Source organism: Macaca mulatta, chromosome 4 (genome assembly GCF_049350105.2).
Source record: "Macaca mulatta isolate MMU2019108-1 chromosome 4, T2T-MMU8v2.0, whole genome shotgun sequence".
Lineage (NCBI taxonomy): Eukaryota > Metazoa > Chordata > Mammalia > Primates > Cercopithecidae > Macaca > Macaca mulatta.
In genome coordinates, this window is record NC_133409.1 from 5,397,810 (window position 1) to 5,417,502 (window position 19,693).

General features: G+C 44.5%; 1 protein-coding gene across 5 annotated transcripts in view; it reads left to right on the forward strand.

The window, feature by feature from the left end:
- The window catches only part of RPS6KA2 (ribosomal protein S6 kinase A2), a 452,599-nt gene that overhangs the window by 153,783 nt on the left and 279,123 nt on the right, over window positions 1-19,693 (forward strand). Inside the window, exon 1 of one of the 5 annotated variants that reach the window (XM_077999205.1) lies at window positions 15,287-15,574. The exons of the other annotated variants lie outside the window; for them this stretch is intronic. Within the exon in view, the coding sequence (XP_077855331.1) occupies window positions 15,524-15,574 (51 nt within the window). The 5' untranslated portion in view covers window positions 15,287-15,523. Of the gene's footprint in view, window positions 1-15,286; window positions 15,575-19,693 lie in introns of those variants that run through there. 5 annotated transcript variants of the gene reach the window in all.

The window sequence follows — 19,693 nt, forward strand, 5'->3', positions numbered from 1 at the left end:
AGGCTAAAGCATGCTGAAGAGATTATGACTCAAGTGTTACTTTGACTACTCTAGATTTGAAATAAGTTTTCATAAGAACAGCAAAATTGAATGGAATCTTTCAGATGTTCAGGGATTTCATTTTATTTTTTTTAATTGACTTACACATATATTTACAATGGTAAACCATGAGACTGGTAAAGATAGGGAAAAAAGACATTGTGTGATAATTTAAAAAGTAAACAGGATTAAACTTAAATTGCATCAATTTGATTATTATTCCATCAGGATTTTGAATAGTACTTTAGAGTGAAGATTCTGGTTCGATAATAGAATATGGCATACATGAAAACTGAAACCCTCTTACAGTTTTTTGTTTTGTTTTGTTTTGTTTTTTTGAGATGGAGTCTCGCTCTCTCACCCAGGCTGGAGTGCAGTGGTGTGATCTCAGCTCACTGCAAGCTCTACCTCCCGGGTTCACGCCATTCCTCTGCCTCAGCCTCCTGAGCAGCTGGGACTACAGGCACCTGCCACTGCGCCCAGCTAATTTTTTGTATTTTCAGTAGAGACGGGGTTTCACTGTGTTAGCCAGGATCGTCTCGATCTCTTGACCTCCTGATTGGCCCGCCTCGGCCTCCCAAAGTGCTGGGATTACAGGCATGAGTCACCGCACCCGGCCAACCCTCTTATAGTTTTAAAGATGTGCTTCCATTTGGAAAATCACGGTTGTTCTGCCCACAATAGGACCTTGTCAACCCGTAATTTGTTCTCAGTTGTGATCAGTCAAATAAACACTTCAGACCCAGAGACTGAAGTGTTTATTTGAAAAATACTTCTTGATGGTAGTTAAAGCTGTCCTGGTAACGATAAGGGACATTTACGCACCTATAAATCCAGGAGATGTCTGGGCCAGAAAGAGGAAATACGACTAACTGAGGAATGTGCCAGGACTTAATTTCATCCCTTTCTTCTTTTTATTTTGTTATTTGACATTTACTAATCCTCTTAACCCGCCTCCACGTCAGGATCTTGACCAATTTCCTTTGAGATTCTGACTTTTATGAAGAAAAAAGATGATGTAAAGAACAACAATGTGATTTGAGATTAGGATAAAGCGAAGCCATCAAATCATGTTTTCTTTTTGGTAATGTGTTTTTTTATTTATGTATTTATTTATCTTGGTACAGATGGAGTCTCACTATGTTGCACAGGCTGGCCTCCAACGCCTGGGTTCCAGCAGTCCTCCTGCCTCGGCCACCCAAAGTGCCGGGATGACAGGCATGAGCCACCTCATTCAGCCCATGTGTTTATTTTTAAGGACATTTTAAGGATACGTTGTGTTTTTATTTCTGACTTCTGGGACTATTGTTCTTATTCCTCCATTAATAAAAGTAATGATTTGCTACATGTGTGCCCAGCTTAACGAGCACCCCACATCCATTATCTCATTACATCTTTACGACAACCGGTGAGGGAAGCAGAGGTGAGATGAACTTCAGTGCTGCTTTAAGGAGGAGGAAACTGAGCCACAACCAGGATAAGGGGCGTGCTAAAACAAGCCGATGGTACCTGACTGGGGGAATGTGTATGGAACCCCACTGCAGACTTGCAGCTTGTGGCTCACACCTCTTCCTTGTTTCTCTACTTAGAATATCAACACGGAGCAGTGTGTCACCTCTGTTTCATATTTCTCCCAGTTGTCTACGTGACTGGCTGCACTTACTCCACAGAACTTAATACATTGCAATTTGTGGTACAGCGCATTTATTTTATGATGTATTGCCCATGAAAATTAATGGTAGAGACTTCAGTTCAGAAGTATGTATTTCAAAAATATAATTACACTTGAAAGTCAGCAAGTTCAGTTGTATGAGAATGAAGTCATTGTGGTAAAACTTTAGAGAAAGTTACTTATTGTACCTGTAAATAGTACTAGTAGAGGCCTAGCGGAAAAGGCCTGTTTAGCAGTGTGCACTGTCTGCTGATGAGAACTCTCAGCGGGCATGTAAATACCTTCTCAGGGCCTCAGAAGCATCTTGGAATGTCTTCTAACTTCTTAGCTTTTGCCAGGGTCCCAAGGCAGGAGGAATGGAAGTTGCAAGCAGGAAAGCATTTCTGTTTACACTGAAATTATGTTTAACATCCTAAGTGTTTTCAACATCCTGATAAAGCAGTTTCTTTGGTGTGGCTTAGCTTTTTGAGAATTGGGATTTTTCTGTGTCAAATCCAAGTTAACTGTTCTTAAAAGTGATTTCATTCTGTTATTTGACATCAAGCTCAATCCTACTATGTTTCCAACAGAATTAATACATACTGACAAAAAATATATTGAATTAAATCAGGTTTTTTTCTAGATCCAATAAAAAACACAAATATTTTAATAAATAAATGCAAATTTAAATGTAAGTATATAGATTTAATTCTACCAGAGATTATTTTCTTTTTTTCTGTGGTTGTACAATATTACCAAAAAACAAAAATTATTCTCAGGCCAATTGTGGTGGTTCATGTCTATAATCTCAGCACTTTGGGAGGCTGAGGCAGGTGGAATACCTAAGACCAGCAGTTCAAGACCAGCCTGGGCAACATAGTGAGACCCTGTCTCTATAAAATATACAAAAATTATCTGGGCATGGTAGTGCACACCTGTAGTTCCAGCTACTCTGGAGGCTGAGGCAGGAGGATCGCTTGAGCCTGGGAGGTCAAGGCCACAGTGAGCCAAGATTGCGCCACTGCACTTCAGCCTGGGCAACAAAGTAAGACCCTGTCAAAAAAAAAAAAAAAAGAAGAAGAAAGCAAAGCAAAGAAAGAAAGAAAGAGATTACTCTCTAAAGATAAGTAATAATGATCACTGTAATTAAGGTAATATATTTATACACTTTAGGTCACCTTCCAATCTAATCCAGGTGCACCTGTCTGGACCTCCTGCTTTATAATGACCTTTCGCCTTGATTCTGCACTCCTTCCATTACTTTCCTGCATAACTTTAAACATAGCCAGATACTCACTGTCCTTAATTTATGAACCATTTTCATGCCTCTGCCACCTCCCCACCACCCAGTCACCCAATTTGGTTCCTCATTGCTCCATTGAAACTGTTTCTATTTACCTTTGCAATGAATCAACAATATTTGCTTACTAAGAATCATGCTGCACTTTGGAAACCGACCTTCACTTATTCCTGAAAGTCTCCCTACCACACGGTTGGAACTCCCTAACCGTGTGGGTGAGACGGAGCTGTGCTCCAACCCGACTTTGCTCTGCGGGCTGCATGGCTGCAGGGCTGCTGTCCATCTGCACAGAGAGCGGAGCTGCCCCCTTCCCGGCAACCCCGGCATTACACAAAGAGTTATCCGTCCAGTGCTGCCACAAAGGAAGCATCTAGCAGATGCTGGTTTTCTCTTCCTTTGCCTGCTAACTCTCTTCTCTGATCAGCCTTTACTATCAAGTTTGCTGGGTACTTTTCTTCTTCCTGCACACTAATTGTAGGTATGTTGGACTTTGTTCTATTTTGAGTAATATTCACTCCTAAATTGAACTTATCCATTTGAACAGCTGTCACTCTTCCACCGATAAATCTGAAGACCATTTACTCTTTTAATGTTTTTCAAAAACTTCGTATGCAGAGTTTTGTTACTACTATTCAAGGAACTCTAGCACAACTGTTCAAAATAAGACTCTTCTTGTTTAATATTATTTTACTTTTCCTCCCGATCCCACCCTCTCTATATTCTTCGATATGAATGTATCCTTTAAGATAAATGGTAACAGGGTGTGTGTGTGATATTTCATTTTGCACAGACAGTTGGCATGGGGCTTTACTTCCCCCTGGGTACTGTGCGTAAAGCCTGCCTAAGTACTGTCCCCTTGCCTGGGTACTCATCCGGTTATGGAGGGCTTGGGGGTCTGGGGTCTCCAGGCTATACAGCATGGGATGGAAAGACCACAGATGATACTCCTTCATTTTCATGACTGCGCGAGTGTTCTCCATGCAGTCATGGCAGGGGACGCTCCCAGAAGAACTGCAGGAAGCCCCATATCTTCCCACGCTCACCAACTCTTGGTTCTATAGTGCCTTTACATTTTATAAATATGATGGCTTGAAGTGTCATCTCCTCATTTTATTTCTTCTGGTTACATTTACTGAGTTGAGGAAATCTTCACATACTTGCCACTCATTTAAATTTCTCTTGCTGTGAACTGTTTTCATTCCTTGCCTGTTTTTTGGGTTGGGTTGCCTCTTCTTTCTTGTTGATAACAACATGAGCCATGTGGTCCTCTCAATTGGTACAGAGAGGTATTTGATAAAATTTCACCACGTAAGTTTAATAAAATCTGTAATTGGTTATTGCAGGTGTGTTAGTCCATTTGGGATGCTGTAATGAAAAACAATAAACAGAGCGGCTTATAAACAACAGAAATTCGTTTCTCACAGTTCTGGAGGCTGGAAGTCCAAGATCGAGGAACCTGCAGATCCAGTGTCTGGTGGACACTTGCTCCCTGGTTCACAGACAGTGCCTTCTTGCCAAGTCCTCACATGGTGGAAGGGGTGAGGGATCTCCCTAGGGTCTATTTCATAAGGTCTCTTTTATAATCCCATTCATGATGGCTTTGCTCTCATGATCTAATCACCTCCCAGACCCCCGCTCCAAATACCATCACACTTGGGATTAGATTTCAACATAAGAGTTGAGGGGACACAAACATTTGGTCTGTATCAGTAGGTGAAGAGAATTGCTATTAATTTTTAAGCCCACTTTAAATCCATCAACATTACTGAACTCTCATTAGTTTTAATAGTCTCTATTCTATTGGAATGTCTATGTCTAGGATTGTGTCATCTGCCAGTAAGGATGTTTTTTATCTTGCAAATCTTATACCACTAATTTCTTTTGTTTTCTGACTCTTTCCTTCTTGCTTCTTTCTTCTTTTTTGTCTGTAAGGACCTTTAGTACCATGCTAAGCAGTTGTGACGTTAATGGGCATCTTTGCTTCTGATTTTAAAGTTTCTCCACTGAGTGTGATGTTTACTGGCTGTTTCTGTAATGTAGCCTTTACCAAATCGAGGGAGTTTTCTTCTAGTTTCGTAAGGGTTTGTGCAAAGGGTGGTGATCTGCTCAGATTAGTGTTTCATAGACTGCTGTGGCCAGGGAGGAGGCTGCGGCAGTAATCCAGGTGTGAGATGAAGGTGGCAGCAGAGGCAAAGAGAAACGGACACATTAGAGAAACACTACCAGTAAAATTTAATGGGACGTGATGATAGATTGGATATGGGAAATGTCCCAGCTGGCGCCTTGCTCTTGGCTTGCACAATTGGACGGATACCATCTGTGGAGTTAGGACATCCTGCAGGAGATATTGACATGTTGACATGTTGATTCTGACATGTTTGAGGTGAACATATCAGAATAAGACATTGAGTAGATGTTGGATAGAAAGTACCTGAGAAGTCTGCATTGTGCAAAATCACCCACTGCAGAGAGCAAGGCTTTGAGAAAATATGGTGCTGGGATAGAACACCCAAACCTTAGAAAGTCTGTAACCAGACCACAAACCACAATAATAACGATCCTAATTTTAAATCCTGGCATAGAAGAAATTATTCAATTCCCAATAAATGGAATAGGCTGCAGTACAAACAGAACTTTACTGTAATAAGGAAAAAGAGGAAGGCAGCCTAGGGGAAGGACAGGTCAGGAAAGATCAGAGGACTGAGCCTTGGAGCCTGGGGCAGAGACAGGATGGTTACAGGCTTTGCACAAACGCGGTGATGCCAGGGAGGAGTGTTGCAGGTCACCATCTTGTGCTTGTTTCTTTTGCGTGAAGATCCAGGAGAGCAAGGCAATCTGGATGCTTTCAAAGCCAACACATGACCAGATAGGACCAGCAGAAGAAACATGGGGCCAGCGGGCATCAAAGTGTGTTTTCGGTGTCTTGCTGTGTTCACCTGTGTCACAGTCCTTTGTGTTATAGCTCAGACCTGCTATTACACGTTGACTTAAAACGTTAGTGCATCAGAGAAATTGGGTAATAACTAATGCAACTTTTATATTATGTTCACACCTAGTCAGTTGCTAAGTCTGTCAGTTACACGTGTGTTTTAGAAAACATGTGCCCTGGAGCACACCAGGCTGCATTTCATCAGCAACACACGCATGCCTGGTCAGTGTTCTTGTTGGGCCAGGTGTTTGGCGAATGCTAACTACCGGCAGATGCACCTAGAAGGAGACACTGACCTTGGGTCACCTTGGCTACAGACTGTATGTTATGAACACCTCACAGATTGCTGTTTTAGTTTAAAATCTCTTATAAGCATGAGGAGTATTTAAAATCACTATGATTTAGGATATTGTTGAACTTGTCCTAATTTGGGGGGAGAATTGTTCTTTTCCATATATAACTCTCTCCTCTGTTATACAAAGTCAAGTTCTGGCTCCTCAGCTCTCTGCAAGAAGTGTGAGCCAATATCTTCTTGTAAAATGAAAATAATATCCAGAATTATATTTAAGCTCTTCTGAAGATAGCATCTGGAAGAATTGAAATTGTCTCATAAAATATGTTACCTGAGAAAAATATGCAAACTATTCTATTTCATTGCAAGTCCCATTTCATATTTCTATAATTTTTTCCAATCTCCTTTTGTTTTTTCTTGAGTGGAAAAAAATCCCTTAAAGTAGAAAGGTACGTATAAGGTTAATGTATTGCAGAAAGGACATTGGCAGCTGCACCTCTTCAGAATTGTAATCACAATCAATGCAGCCTTACATTTTTCTAAACAAAATCCTGCTTCTGTGATTCCACCTGCTGTATATCACTTTATTTCATTCATATTCCTTCTGTGAAGAAATGCTGAGCAACCAAGAGAAAGAATTCAGAAGACAAAAAGATCTTTTTAATGATGCAGACTAAGAAGGAAACGACATCTCTCCTATATGTCAGCCTCTTAGATGTGTACCATGCTGTTGAGCTGCCTTAGCTTTGGTGATAAACGACACGGTATCTCTATCTGATTAATGTGGCAACCTGAGAAAATCACATTCTAGGCTTAATAAGGAAGACAATATGCATATTCTTTGAATTAAAAAATAGTCTCAGCTAATGTTAATGGAACCTTGTGTACGAGACAGAATGCCAATCCAAACAAAGCGGGTACCCCTCCCTGGCAGAAAGTTACGGCTAATGTGACCCAGGTGTAACAAAAGGTAATTAACATTTGAAATGTTGCTAGCTGTTCCCATAGTAACATAATTGAGAAGGGAGTTTTAATCAATACATGTAGCCATTTTCATCCATATACGAATAAGCATTCTGCAAGTAATAAAATTATAACATAGGTGATAAACACGACTTCCCCTGTATTGCTTGGTAGATGAGCATTATGGTTAAAAAATGACTGTGAAAAGTTAGCTCAATTCAAAAGGGACAGATATATTGGAGAATTAGACCAAATCATGCTCTGTGCACTCCCGCCGCCTTCTCCTCTGAAAGAAGGCATGCGGTTGCAGGAAAATCCTTGAACCCTGGAGTGGAAGCCTCTAGGAAAGGAAATTGAAGAGGTTTATTGCCGGGAGGAAGGCAGATGAAGAGCTGAAGGAAACAATCGCGTCAAGGAAGAGAGGGAGGCAGAGTTAATCGTATCCCAAGCTTTCAGGGAGATGGTTTTATAAAGTAGGTATTACCAAGCACGAGGCTCAGAAGGAGAAATATCACACAAGGGTTTACGGATGTTCTTAGCGCACACTTAAGATGAATGCGATTTTACGTAGTCCTAATGAAAAGGAAAGTGGAGAAATTGCTTTCTAACAAACCCGATGCTAACCCAATATAATCACACCAGCAGCTTCCTAGTTTTGAAAAGGACATGTGCCAAAAGTGAAAAGCAAACACACCAGGGTGAAAGGGAAGAACATCTAACTACAGCATTAGAAATCATCAGCCCCAGTTTAGGTCAAAGACATTTTTAAATGTTAAGGTTAATATATATGTTGTCTTATGTTACAACTTGAACAATAAAATATCAGTAATGATTTAGTGCCTAGTATAAACATGGAATCATGCTGTATTTCATGTACAACTCATCTCTGAATAGCCATAGCAATCGGTAAGATAAGCAGTGTCGGGGACTTACTTCCACTCATAAGATGAAGAAATTATAGCTCTTGGGGTCCCCATGGGCTTCTTAAGGTCACAGGGCTAGCAAGTGGCAGAGCCAGGACTCAGAAGATCTCTTCCAGGCCTCCCAGCATTCCTGTTTTGGGAACACACAGTGCAACCATCATAAAGAGAAAGTAGAACCTATAAATGTGAAACATCTCTTCTGCTCTCACTGTGGTTCCAGTCCCCTGGCCTCAGGCAAGTCTCCTTATTGAGTAGTTGTGTATTTCAATCTATGACTTGGTGAACTGTAAAAATATCAGAAGACTGTAGACGACTGAATGAGGCCCCAGTTTGAAAAGCCAGAATTGCAATACCTTCTGCACGTCCCAAAACCGTGGACTTGATGGTCATTCTTGGTAAGAATCCATTCTCAGCGAGAGTTAGTTAAAATGACAGCTGACGTGTGTCTACAAAGGAAACTGATGGATTGATAAAAATCTAGCCGTATCAGACTGTCCTCGTTAACCTCAACAGCCTGTCAGGAAAATACACTAGGGTATCTTTATCAACTAAATACCCAGGGTTAAAAGATGGAGTCCCAGCCATCCGACTAATTTATCAACCCAAGGGAGGGTGTCCCTGGCCAGGTGCTCTTCTGCAAGATGAGCAAAGTCCACCAAGCTGGCCTCCCCTTTTGTCCTGGTCACCACTCAGGGTGACAACCTCCCTAAGGGAGGTGACAACCTCCTCCTACACATTCAAGGCCTGTCTCTCCAGTTGCCCTCCCAAGCACTGGTCTGCTGGCCATCCCTCTATCTGGTCAGCCTTTACCTTTGACTCTTTTCTCAAGACTCCTCTTGCTTCCCTTAACTGGGATCTGATGGCTCCTGAGAACTCGCTTCCTTTGTGATCCTCTCAAGTGCAAGCAGTTTGCTCTCTCTTTGCCCCTGGGAGCTGAGTGCCAGGTGCTTGGTCAATGTCATCCTTCCTCTTCAGGTAGCTTTCTGACCACAGCCTTTCTATTAGCTGGACAAACATTTGCTTCTTTAATCTCAGGCAATCTGATGATACCACCCCTCCTCTCCTCTTGTCTTAGGAGTTGTCCACTCCACCTGTGTTACTAGGGTGCACTCATAGGGGTTGTTGGAATCCATACCAGTCTTCCTCACCACTACCATGCCTGCTATCTACTTGGCATCTTCCACATCGTCCTGAAAAACACATCTGACCACCTGACCTCTTCGTTCTTCTGCGTCCTCATATCCAGTGATGTTTTTCTCTACTCCAAATTAGCCATCTATTCTAAACTTTGTCATCCTGGAAACTTAATCACTTCTAATTGACAAAATCATTGAGCACATTTTCTTGCCTCCATTTCCCGTCCTCCCACCAGGCTGGGTAAGAAGCCACAGTGCAGATGCCTGTCCTGTCAGAACCTCCCATCCGCTGACAAGTTTGCCACCTCGTCCACCAGCCCTTCCTGCCAGCAGCTTCTTCCCTCTCTAACAGAGAGGCAGTACCTATTCTACTGCAGTATTCAATGGAAGTTGACCTTCAGCCTTTTAATTTTGATCATCAGGGAAAATCACAGCCCCAGAAGAAGTCAAATGTTTCCTGTTCTCCATGTCTGTCTAATACCTGACAATTCCTGGGAAAAACACACACTGGGCAGATTGTTACTATAAAAATGCATGGTACCCAACCTCATCAGCCTCTGAGAACTTCCCTTTATTCTAACCATAGCCCTGTATTCGCTTTGCTCTCGCTCCACAATGACTATTTTCGACCTTCTCCATTGACCTCAGCCTGACTTTCACTGGCCAGCATCCTCTCCAGAGGTTGACCTTGCTTCCCACCAGACAGAATTTTTTTAAGAGTCATCACTCAGATACATCCTAAAATTCCTGCCTGTGACCCAACAGGTTTTCCTGTATACCCACCCAACCTCTTCTTTTTCCTTTCTGGTGATATGAAGAAAGTACTTTACCTGCTACACATATCAGGAAATTTACGACACTCTATTTTGGTCACAGTTCTTTCTCCTGTTGGATTCTTTATATTTTTGTGGAAATACGCCCCAGCATTTCCTATGTCACCCATGTACACACATGCCCATGGCACGGCACAGACAGGAATCCCACCTGGACCCCAGTCCCTTACAGTCACTCTCTGCAAAGCAAATCCTTATAGAGATTTAACTATAGATTCTTTCCCTACTTCTTCACCATCCTTCTAATGCCAGTCTGCATCTCTTCCACTATCCATTCATTCCACACATAGTCGCTGAGTCCTCCCCATGCCAGATCCTGCCCCGTTCTCTGGGGCTACAGCAGTGAGCAGAGCAGGCAGACGTGCTTTCCGTTCCAGTTGAGGGAACAGCCATCCATCCATGTTGGTTAGCCCAGTGTGTGTGTTCCCATGTCGGTTTCAGTTCGGTACAAGCCAAACACTGTAGCAAAGAGATTTCAGAATGTTGGGACTTAAATAGGAGAGATATTAGCCTCCCTCCCAGGATCCGACCCAGAATTGGACAGTCCAGGCTGGTGTGGAAGCTCTGCTCCACCAGGTCATCCAGCGACCGGGGTGCCCTCCATCTTCTCACTCCACCATCATTTAGGTTGTGGTTCTTGTTTGCAGAGTTTAAACTGGGTCATTTTCAAATTGGATTTTCAGCCTTCAGAAAACAGAAAAGGAAGAAGTCTAGGACAGTGGCTTCATCTTCATGGAGATTCCTTGGGAGTTCATCAATTCCCTCATATACCATTGATCTGAACCTAGCCCTATGGCTGCACTTGGCAGAATGGAGCTGGGAAATGTAGTCTCCTTTTCTAGCCAGGTGGCCGCATGCCCAGGGGACGTTCTGCCACAGTTCCAGCCTACTTGATTTGTGGTCAACTTCTGCTCTCATTTCTATTTCTTGGGTTGCAGTATGGTTTACTTACAATGTGGGGATATCCTATAGCTTGTATGAGTCTTTTTTTAACTTTACCTTCTCCCTAGACAATATTATTTCCTCTTTAGCTGGTGTATTAGTCAGGGTTCACCAGAGAAACAAAACCAATAGGATGTGTATCTATATCTGTATCCATACACACACATATATACACACATACAAATATATACATACACACACACACACACACACAGATTTTATTGTAAGGAATTGGTTCATACAACTATGGAGGTAGACAAGTCCAAAGATCTGTGCAGTTGGCAGGCTGAAGTCCCAGGGGGGCCCATGGTATAAGTTCACGGAGTCCAAAAACCTGAAACCCAGGAGAGCCAATGGTATAGTTTGAGAGCTGGAAAGCTCAAAACCCAGGAGGAGCTGGTGTTTCAGGTTGAATCCACAGGCAGAAAAAGATTGCTGCCCCAGCTCAAGGTGGCCAGGCGGGAAGGGGTCCCTCTCACTTGTGGGGGAGTTGGCTTTTCTGTTCTGTCCTTTCACCGATTGGGTGAGACCCACCCACATTGGAGAGGGCATCTGCTTGACTCCATTCACCAACTTAAACGTTCATCTCCTCCCAGAACACCCTCACAGACACATTCATAATAACTCTGACTGGTACCTGGGCACCGTGAAGCCCTGTCAAGTTGACGCAGAAAATATACTGTTTCAGCTGATGACCATTTGCTAGGTTAAGGAAGAATGGGCGAGGAACTGTTTGTTCTAATGGATGGTTCAGGGCAATGATTTGAGTTGTGAACATGTTCACTGAGTTCCCTGGGGAATATTAGAATAAAAGTTTCTACCAGAGAGTGGAGATATTAGTCTGAAGCTAGGGAGATAAGTCCGGGATAGAGAGAAACTTGGAGAAATCATCTGAATACAAATGACGCATTTCCATCTACCTATTCGGGTTTCCGATGAGCATCTCCCATCTCTCATTTCTGATCACCCCCGTATTGAGTCAGTCCCCACCCAGCTGACGGACCACCATCCAGATCTCACGTGGGGCTGCTTCTCCCCACAGCCTAAGTGCAGGTGACATCCTGCTGTTTCCTGAAGAGCTGCTGGAGCCTCTTAGCTGCTAATCCCACTCTCTTCCCCATATTAGAGTCAGTTGCTGTGCAGTCTAAAACAGTTTTCCCCAACCTTTTTGGAATCAGGGACCAGTTTCGTGGAAGACAACGTTTCCATGGAAGAGTGGGGAGTGCAGGAAGGGAAAATGGTTTGGGGATGAAGCTGTTCCACCGCAGATCATCAGCTATCGGATTCTCATAAGGAGTGTGCAACCTGGATTCCTGCATGCACAGTTCACAATAGGGTTCCAGCTCCTATGAGAATCTAATGCTCCTATGAGAATGTAGTGCTGCTGCTGATCTGACAGGAGGCGGAGCTCAGTCTGGAGAGGTCACGCTCACTTGCCTGCGACTCACCTGCTGTGTGGCCTGGTTCCTAACAAGCCATGGACCTGTACCAGTCTGAGGCCTGGGGATTGGGGAACCCAGTCTAAAAGACACAATCAGAAAAATACATTCTTCTAATTAAAACCCTGCAAGACCCCCATTGCACTTAGGATAAAACCCAAAAATTTTAACAAGGGCTTACCCCATTTTCTGGCCAGTTCTGGCCATGTACATCTTTGTGGGTCTTCTCAATAACACCGCGCCTGTCTCTGGCCCCGGGTTTGCTCCTGGGCGTTGTTCTGTTTGTGTTCTTTTTTTTTTTTTTTTTTTTTTTTTGAGACGGAGTCTCGCTCTGTCGCCCAGGCTGGAGTGCAGTGCCCAGATCTCAGCTCACTGCAAGCTCCGCCTCCCGGGTTCATGCCATTCTCCTGCCTCAGCCTCCCGAGTAGCTGGGACTACAGGCGCCCGCCACCTCGCCCGGCTAGTTTTTTGTATTTTTTAGTAGAGACGGGGTTTCACCGTGTTAGTCAGGATGGTCTCGATCTCCTGACCTCGTGATCCACCCACTTCGGCCTCCTAAAGTGCTGGGATTACAGGCGTGAGCCACCGCGCCCGGCCTTGTGTTGTGTTTGTTTTGCCATTGGGTATTCTTCATGCGGGCTACTCTGGTCCCCTCTCTTTTCCTAGAGAATCCAGACCCGCCTTTTGATTTTCAGAGTTAGTGACCTTTTCTCAGAGAGGATGTTCCTGCCTCTCCCACCTGGGCTCAAGTCTTCCTGCGTCCATTCGCATAGCAACTCACTGCACAGCAGCCATATCAGCTGTATTCGTAGATTTGTCTATGTCATTATTTGCTTAGTGACATTTTCTCCACCAGAATATTAGCTCCTTAGTGGCCAGGATAGCATCTCTCTTCCTCACCACTGTGTTTCCAGAGCTGATCCTACAGCCTAAGTGATTAATATCTATTTATTGAATAAATGGATATTACAAGCAGAATTATGTAAACAAACAACGTATGGATCACATTGGTATCTAAAACCCAGCTGGGAGGAATGGTAAATACACTAGATGATAAAACAGCAAGCATGCTCAGTCAATAGTTCTTAAATGAGTGAATTACTGTCTTTACTCTCAACATGGAAAGATGCAGTAAGTGCTCAGGTCACTCAGATAATTATGCTTTGTGGTATGTTTCCCACCAACAACAATAGATTCAGCTAGATATGCAGAATTGCTCTAGCAGAATGTGAGTGATGTTTAAAGCTACGGGAAGGTAAAGGGTTCTCACCATGTAGGGAGAGGTTCACATCAGCTTCCCGGATCCTGCAATTGCGACTTCAGACTGCAGTGCCCCTGCCCAGTTACCGGGTGGTCGGAGCCTCAAAAAGTATTAGATGAACTCTTCTGGGGCCAGGCTTTGTTCTTGGCAGTTTCAGACATTTTTTATCCTGGACGTTACTAGAAATCTCTCCACAATTTAGTTAAGGAATCAAGAATCATCGGGGTGGTGACTTCATTGTATTGGAAGACTGTGAATGGAGAGAGGGGTGAACAGAGAGACTATACAGTCTTCCAAACAATATGGGATGTTCCCAGCAAGTTCCCCTAAAGGGTGAGCAGTGCCAGCCAGGCTGTCTAACTCCCGCTCCTCTGTGGCCCAGGTGAGTGCTTCAACAGGAAATAAAGCAGCCGGTTCCTGTGTTGCTCAAATGATCTGCCAAGTGAAATTCCTTCTGGAGTCTCTGGGTATCCACATGGCAAATAACCTCTGTATGTGGGAGGCAGAGAGCCTGTGGACCATCCAACCCTTTGGAGATATGTGGGCAGGGAGCCCCAGTCATAAAGAGGTTCACTATCCTCTTGTCAAAAATGACTCACAAATTCCTGATGAGCTGCAGTGTCAGACAATGCACAATAGAGACATTTTATCAATTTTGTCATTTAACAGAACGGTGAGAATCATCGTTAAGGGAGAGAGGAATTTCTTTGAGGTAAGGGACAGAGAGATGTCTAAGGAAGAGGTGAGGTTCCAGCCTTCACCGGCAAACCACAGGAGTAACCTGTGCCTAAGGGATGTGTCTAAGCTTGGTGAGTGGAACTTGTTTTTTATGAATAGCTTTTGTTTTTGTGGCCTTTCTCCCTGAAATTGCTGACTCCAATTAAGTTGTTGTTTGGGAAAGCCCAGAACAAAAACCTAGTGGACCTGGCTAGAGTTTCAAATTGGTGGGCACACTGTATTCACAAGGATGCAAGCAACATCATGTTAAATTGTGGGGGTCGGGGGCAGATATCAATGGTGCAGCCTTTCTAAAAAAACTGCTGGAGACATTTTATGAACAATTCGAGTGTACCTTAGATCTCCCTGGCCACAGACCGGGCGAGAGATCCTGACTAAGTGGACTTGGAGCAGTCCACAAATATGGAATAGGGAGTCTTCCTGGGGCTTTGCGATGGAGCCGCAGGACCCTGAGTGCACGGCTCAGATGCTCCTTTTTTTCCATTTCTTTAGTAGAGGCACTGCTGATGTGCAAGGAAGCCAGAGTTTTAAACTTACGAAAGTAGAATCTTCAGAAAAGACGCATAACTAAGGATATTAAAGACAACAAGAATCACTTCCGCTTGTTTAGCAGCTTGATCTGCAGCCTTCTCAGGAGTGGCGAAGGTCCCAGAACATCTGGATTTCACAGGCAGTGGTAGGAGGCCAAATCCAATCACCGCAGCACCTCCTGCAAGCTGTGTGCCAAGCGCTCCTTCTGATTTAGGCTGGAGACAGGCAGATTTGCAAGGGAACAGGTGGTTAATTTCGCTAAACTTGCCACCCAACGGAAAGAGTAACCCTATATTAAGCACTTGACTCCGAGGTGTTGGACTGAGTCAGTTACTAAAAGTGACATTGTCATATCCTTGCTGCAGTCAACTGCCTCTTGCCCTCTCCTGAGTTGCGGATGATCCCAAGTGACAATTAGCCTGAATGTTTACACACTCCCGTGGAGGTCTGCTCTCCGAAATGTGGAGGAGTGAGATGTACCATGCTTGAAGAGAAAGATGGTGTGGCTCCCCGGCCAAAATCGTCATCATTTCTAACTTAGGCGACATGCTCTCTCTCCTCCGCCAAGCCTTCTCTAAGTTCTATGGGATATTGTTAGTAAGTACCCTTGTTTACCTTGTTAAAAAGCACTTTGGAGCCTGCCGTGTGTTTGGTTTTGTTTTTTAGATGGTTCCTGATCCTCTCTGGAAGCCAAACAGGCCAGCTAGTTATTTGGCATAATAACGGATGACATTTGTAACTTTTTTTCCTCATTTCTTAATATTTTACTTAATATGCAACTTAGAGTAGGATTTTTTTTAGCATCCAATTTTCTCATTTTTTTTTCTGTCTTTGTTTATTCTACTTTGTTCCTGTGTATCTTTAAACTTTGGCTTGCAAAAGTTTCCTGCTCAGCAGAGCATCTGCTCCCTGTCCAACCTGTCTTGTCCTTGAGTTTGCCATGGCTGGGTTTCCGTCATCCATCGCTGCACACGCTGGTCCCTGGGTTCAACAGAGCACTTTTCCCATAGCCTATTCTTCTTGGGCACATATTCAGTAGGGGGTGATTTTAGTTTATAGTTTGAGCAGAGGTAGGAGGAGGAGCGCTGTTTGCTTCTTTTATTTTTTTTCTGACTACTTTACTTACTTTTCTCTCTATCGCCTTACTTTACCCCTTTTACTCTTCTATTTTTCCCTTATTTTATCTTCCCAAGACAGCAAATCTTGACAGGGGACACTTGTAGGAGGTGGGGAGCCCATACGTCCACTTCTCTGCTTCTTCCTCTTCAATGTCATTTAATTTTAATGCATGCTTGTGCATCTGCAGTTCTTTTCCCCCAATACAGGATGCCCCCTCCTGTAACTAACCCCAGATAGAGGGAGGATTTCAGCTGATGGGTGACTGCTCCTGTGACAGAGTAAATAGCTGCCCAGGAGCCTGTGGCCTGTGTGGCTTCCTCCCGGCCTCACGTGCTTCTTGATCTCTCATTCTGGTCTTTGTGTTCTTTTGTTGGCATTTCAGTTTCTCATTTCCTGTCCTCTGTGTAAGCGTATAGAAGATGGATAAATAGATAATTACATACATGTCTGCAATCTAGTTAGCACTGTTCTTTTGTAACATGCTTTTTCCTTAAACCAAAGGAGCCTCCACTCCCTTTGAAGATGAAATATTTAGATAGGGGTCTTGGAAAATGTCACGTACGTCATGGCACGCATGGTACTAATGGTGGGGTGCAGATAAATCATGTCAAAATGTGGATTAAAGTTAAGAACACATCACGGAGAGGGTCAGAGCTCCCTGGGCTCTGAGGGATGAAGGCTTCTAACAGGGCAGCAGGGGAGGCCCCGGCTGGGCACAGCACCCCGAGAACTAGGAGGTGAGACACGCTTGTGTGCAGGAGAGAGAGCCAGGAGCAGGGGAGCAGGGAGCTTGGCGGGGAAGGTGCCGGGCGCCTGGGGCAGGGAGTGACACACGAGAAGAGTTATTTTGGGAATAGCCTAGCAGGTCTCAGGCTGGGTTGGAGTGGAGAGAGATTAAAAGCAGGAAATCGTTTTGAAGGTTGTTACAGTGTGAGTGAGTCATAAGATGAGGAGGGCCTAACCTGGTGTGGAGGCCATGAAAACAGAGAAGGAAAAAAACCAAGGAACTCCTGAGGTCAAGTCCTGGTAGCACTCGTAGTGGAGGTTGGAACCTGGGGTCATAATTTTCAGGGCAATCAGATGGTGAGTCCGGTGTAAAAGGAGAAACAACTTTATGACAGAGTGCAGGTCTCCGGGGATGAGTTGGCAACGCCTGAATCTTCCAGAACCTGCAGTGTTTTATTTCCTATTTTCATTATGTTTTAAAACCATCAAGAATATATGGACTGTGTACTGTTGATTATTGTGCTGTTTACTGTTGATCAAATTATTTATTTATTGCTTTCATGTAATTAATGTCCTTTATGAAACATTATAATCAAGATGGCATGCCACAGAGTATTTAATGCTTTCATGTAATTAATGTCTTTTATTAAACTTTATACTCAAGATGGCATGCCACAGAGTATTTAATGCTTTCATGTAATTAATGTCTTTTATTAAACTTTATACTCAAGATGGCATGCCACAGAGTAAGCCCCGTAAACACCTGTCCACAGCTTGCCTGTTTGGGGTCTCTCCATGGTCAGAGATTTCCCGAGAAAAAAACGAGAACAGATCTGTGTCTTAAACATTGTTCATATTTATACACATGGCCATTTAAATTTGAAACAAGTTGCTTCTAGGACTTGCCACAGTGCAGGGCAGTGTTTGCTAAATAGATGGTGTACCTCTGTTTTATAGCTGAGGAAACTGAGGCTTATCTAGAGGAAGGGACTTTTAAGAGTGCAACCCAGGCAGTCTCACTGCGGACCTGCAGAGCTGAGCCACCGTCCCATCCTGCCCCCAGGGAGCGGACGTGCCCTTATCCACAGAGAGGAAAACCAAGGCTCACGGAGCTGCATCGAGGTGTCAGAGGACGCCTGGAGTTCCAATGCGTGTCTTTGAGCTCTTAGAGGGAGTTTTTCCCTTTGAAGAATCCTGAGAATTGTAGAAAGCTGTCTGGCACCTTGAGACACAATTCTAGCAGTGCCGGTAGCTCAGACTGTCTGATCTTGTGACAGATACTTGATGGGAATCCTGTTGCCTTTCTGTGCTGACATGTCTGTACTTCTGTATTGCCTCTGGGGCTAGGATGCTCTGTCAAGGAATACACCAGTTTAGCCCTGATCATGTGGAATGAACAGGTTTCAGTGGTCACTCTCGAGGACTTACTCTAGATGTAAGGACAGCTTGACACCCCTTTCCAGAAGAGTGGATTTATGTGAAAAAGCTGCGGGAGAAAAGAGCCCATTACCCCAATGCTGGGTGCCCATGTCAGACTCGCGGGTTGTGATGTGGTCCCAAAGCAGCCTCACATCTTCACTCTCCTCCCTCTACCCCTCAGCTTGGTCCTTCCCCAGACAGGCCATCTCCCGGGTTCCCAGAGCCCCTCACCCAATCCCTAGACCAGAGGCATGCGGCGGGATTGCGGGACCGTGTAGCTCTGCCACCTCCTTGGGGAGGGAAGGCAGTGTGGACTTCTTGGCCATAGCAGCAGGACCAGGGACCTCCTGGTGAGGCGGGTGGGCCTCAGCTTTGCTTCCTGCCACTTAGCCTGAGGGCCAAATGTTTAAACTTTCGTGTGGCTTTCTCTGGTCCTGGTGTCTTCGGTGTGTGCACAGAGCCTTGCAGAGCAGAACCGTCGTGGGCACAGAGCTGCTTCCGCCAGTGCTGTCTTCACTCAGCTGTAGTTGGATGGTTTTGTTCAGGGGCACCAAACTTTTGCCTGTGAAATACGGGGACATTTATTAAAATGCCCAAAGCTTCAAGCAGCTGTCTGAAATGCCTGCACTCAGTCTCCCACACCTGTCCCGCGAGATCCCCCTGGCCTGCCTGGGGTGTATCGCCTCTGACCACAGGGCCAGCAGAGCCCAACACCTATGAATCCAGCGGGGAGGAGCGGATTCCAGGATCCCCTGGAGATTCTAAAAATCAGAACTGGCCAAGCTCAGTTTAACCAACACTGTTTTCTCAGGATCCTTACTTATTTTTTCATTCAATGAAATATTTAATGTTTGTTCCACTGTGGGCATATGTTGACTCTTTTTCTTGTGTCACATTGGGAGGCCATGCACACATATCCGTGGCAGATGCCTGTGTGTAGAGAGCTCCGGAAATGCTGCAGGAATGCCTTGGGATGCTACCTTCATCCGGGGCTCCTGGCCTTGAGTTCATCTTCATGTCAATTCAGACACGAGTTCTGTTTTTGGGACAGGAAATCAGTGTTCTCTGCAGGGGTAAAGAAGCGATGTAAATCCCCATGGAAACATGGTGCAGAGCATGGAGAACGCAAGGGCTTTGGAAGGGGAGCGCTTTTAGCGCAGCCTCCAGGCACTGAGCGGCCAGAGCCCTGCTCACCTGGGTGAGTGGGGAAGGGCCTGTTCAGGGCTGGCCTTCGGCAGGAGGTTCCCTTGTACTCAGAGAGTTTCCTTGGTTTTCGTGTGTGCTATTAAAGTTAGCCCTGAAGCAAGGATGGATTTATTTCCACTCCGCTGAAATCTGCTCTGCATTCAGGCTGTGCCCGGTGAGGGCATTCTTCTAACTTCGTTACACATAGTAACTCAGTCCTTGTAATTTTTAGGAGCGCAGTTACGATCTCATTTTGCAGATAAGGAA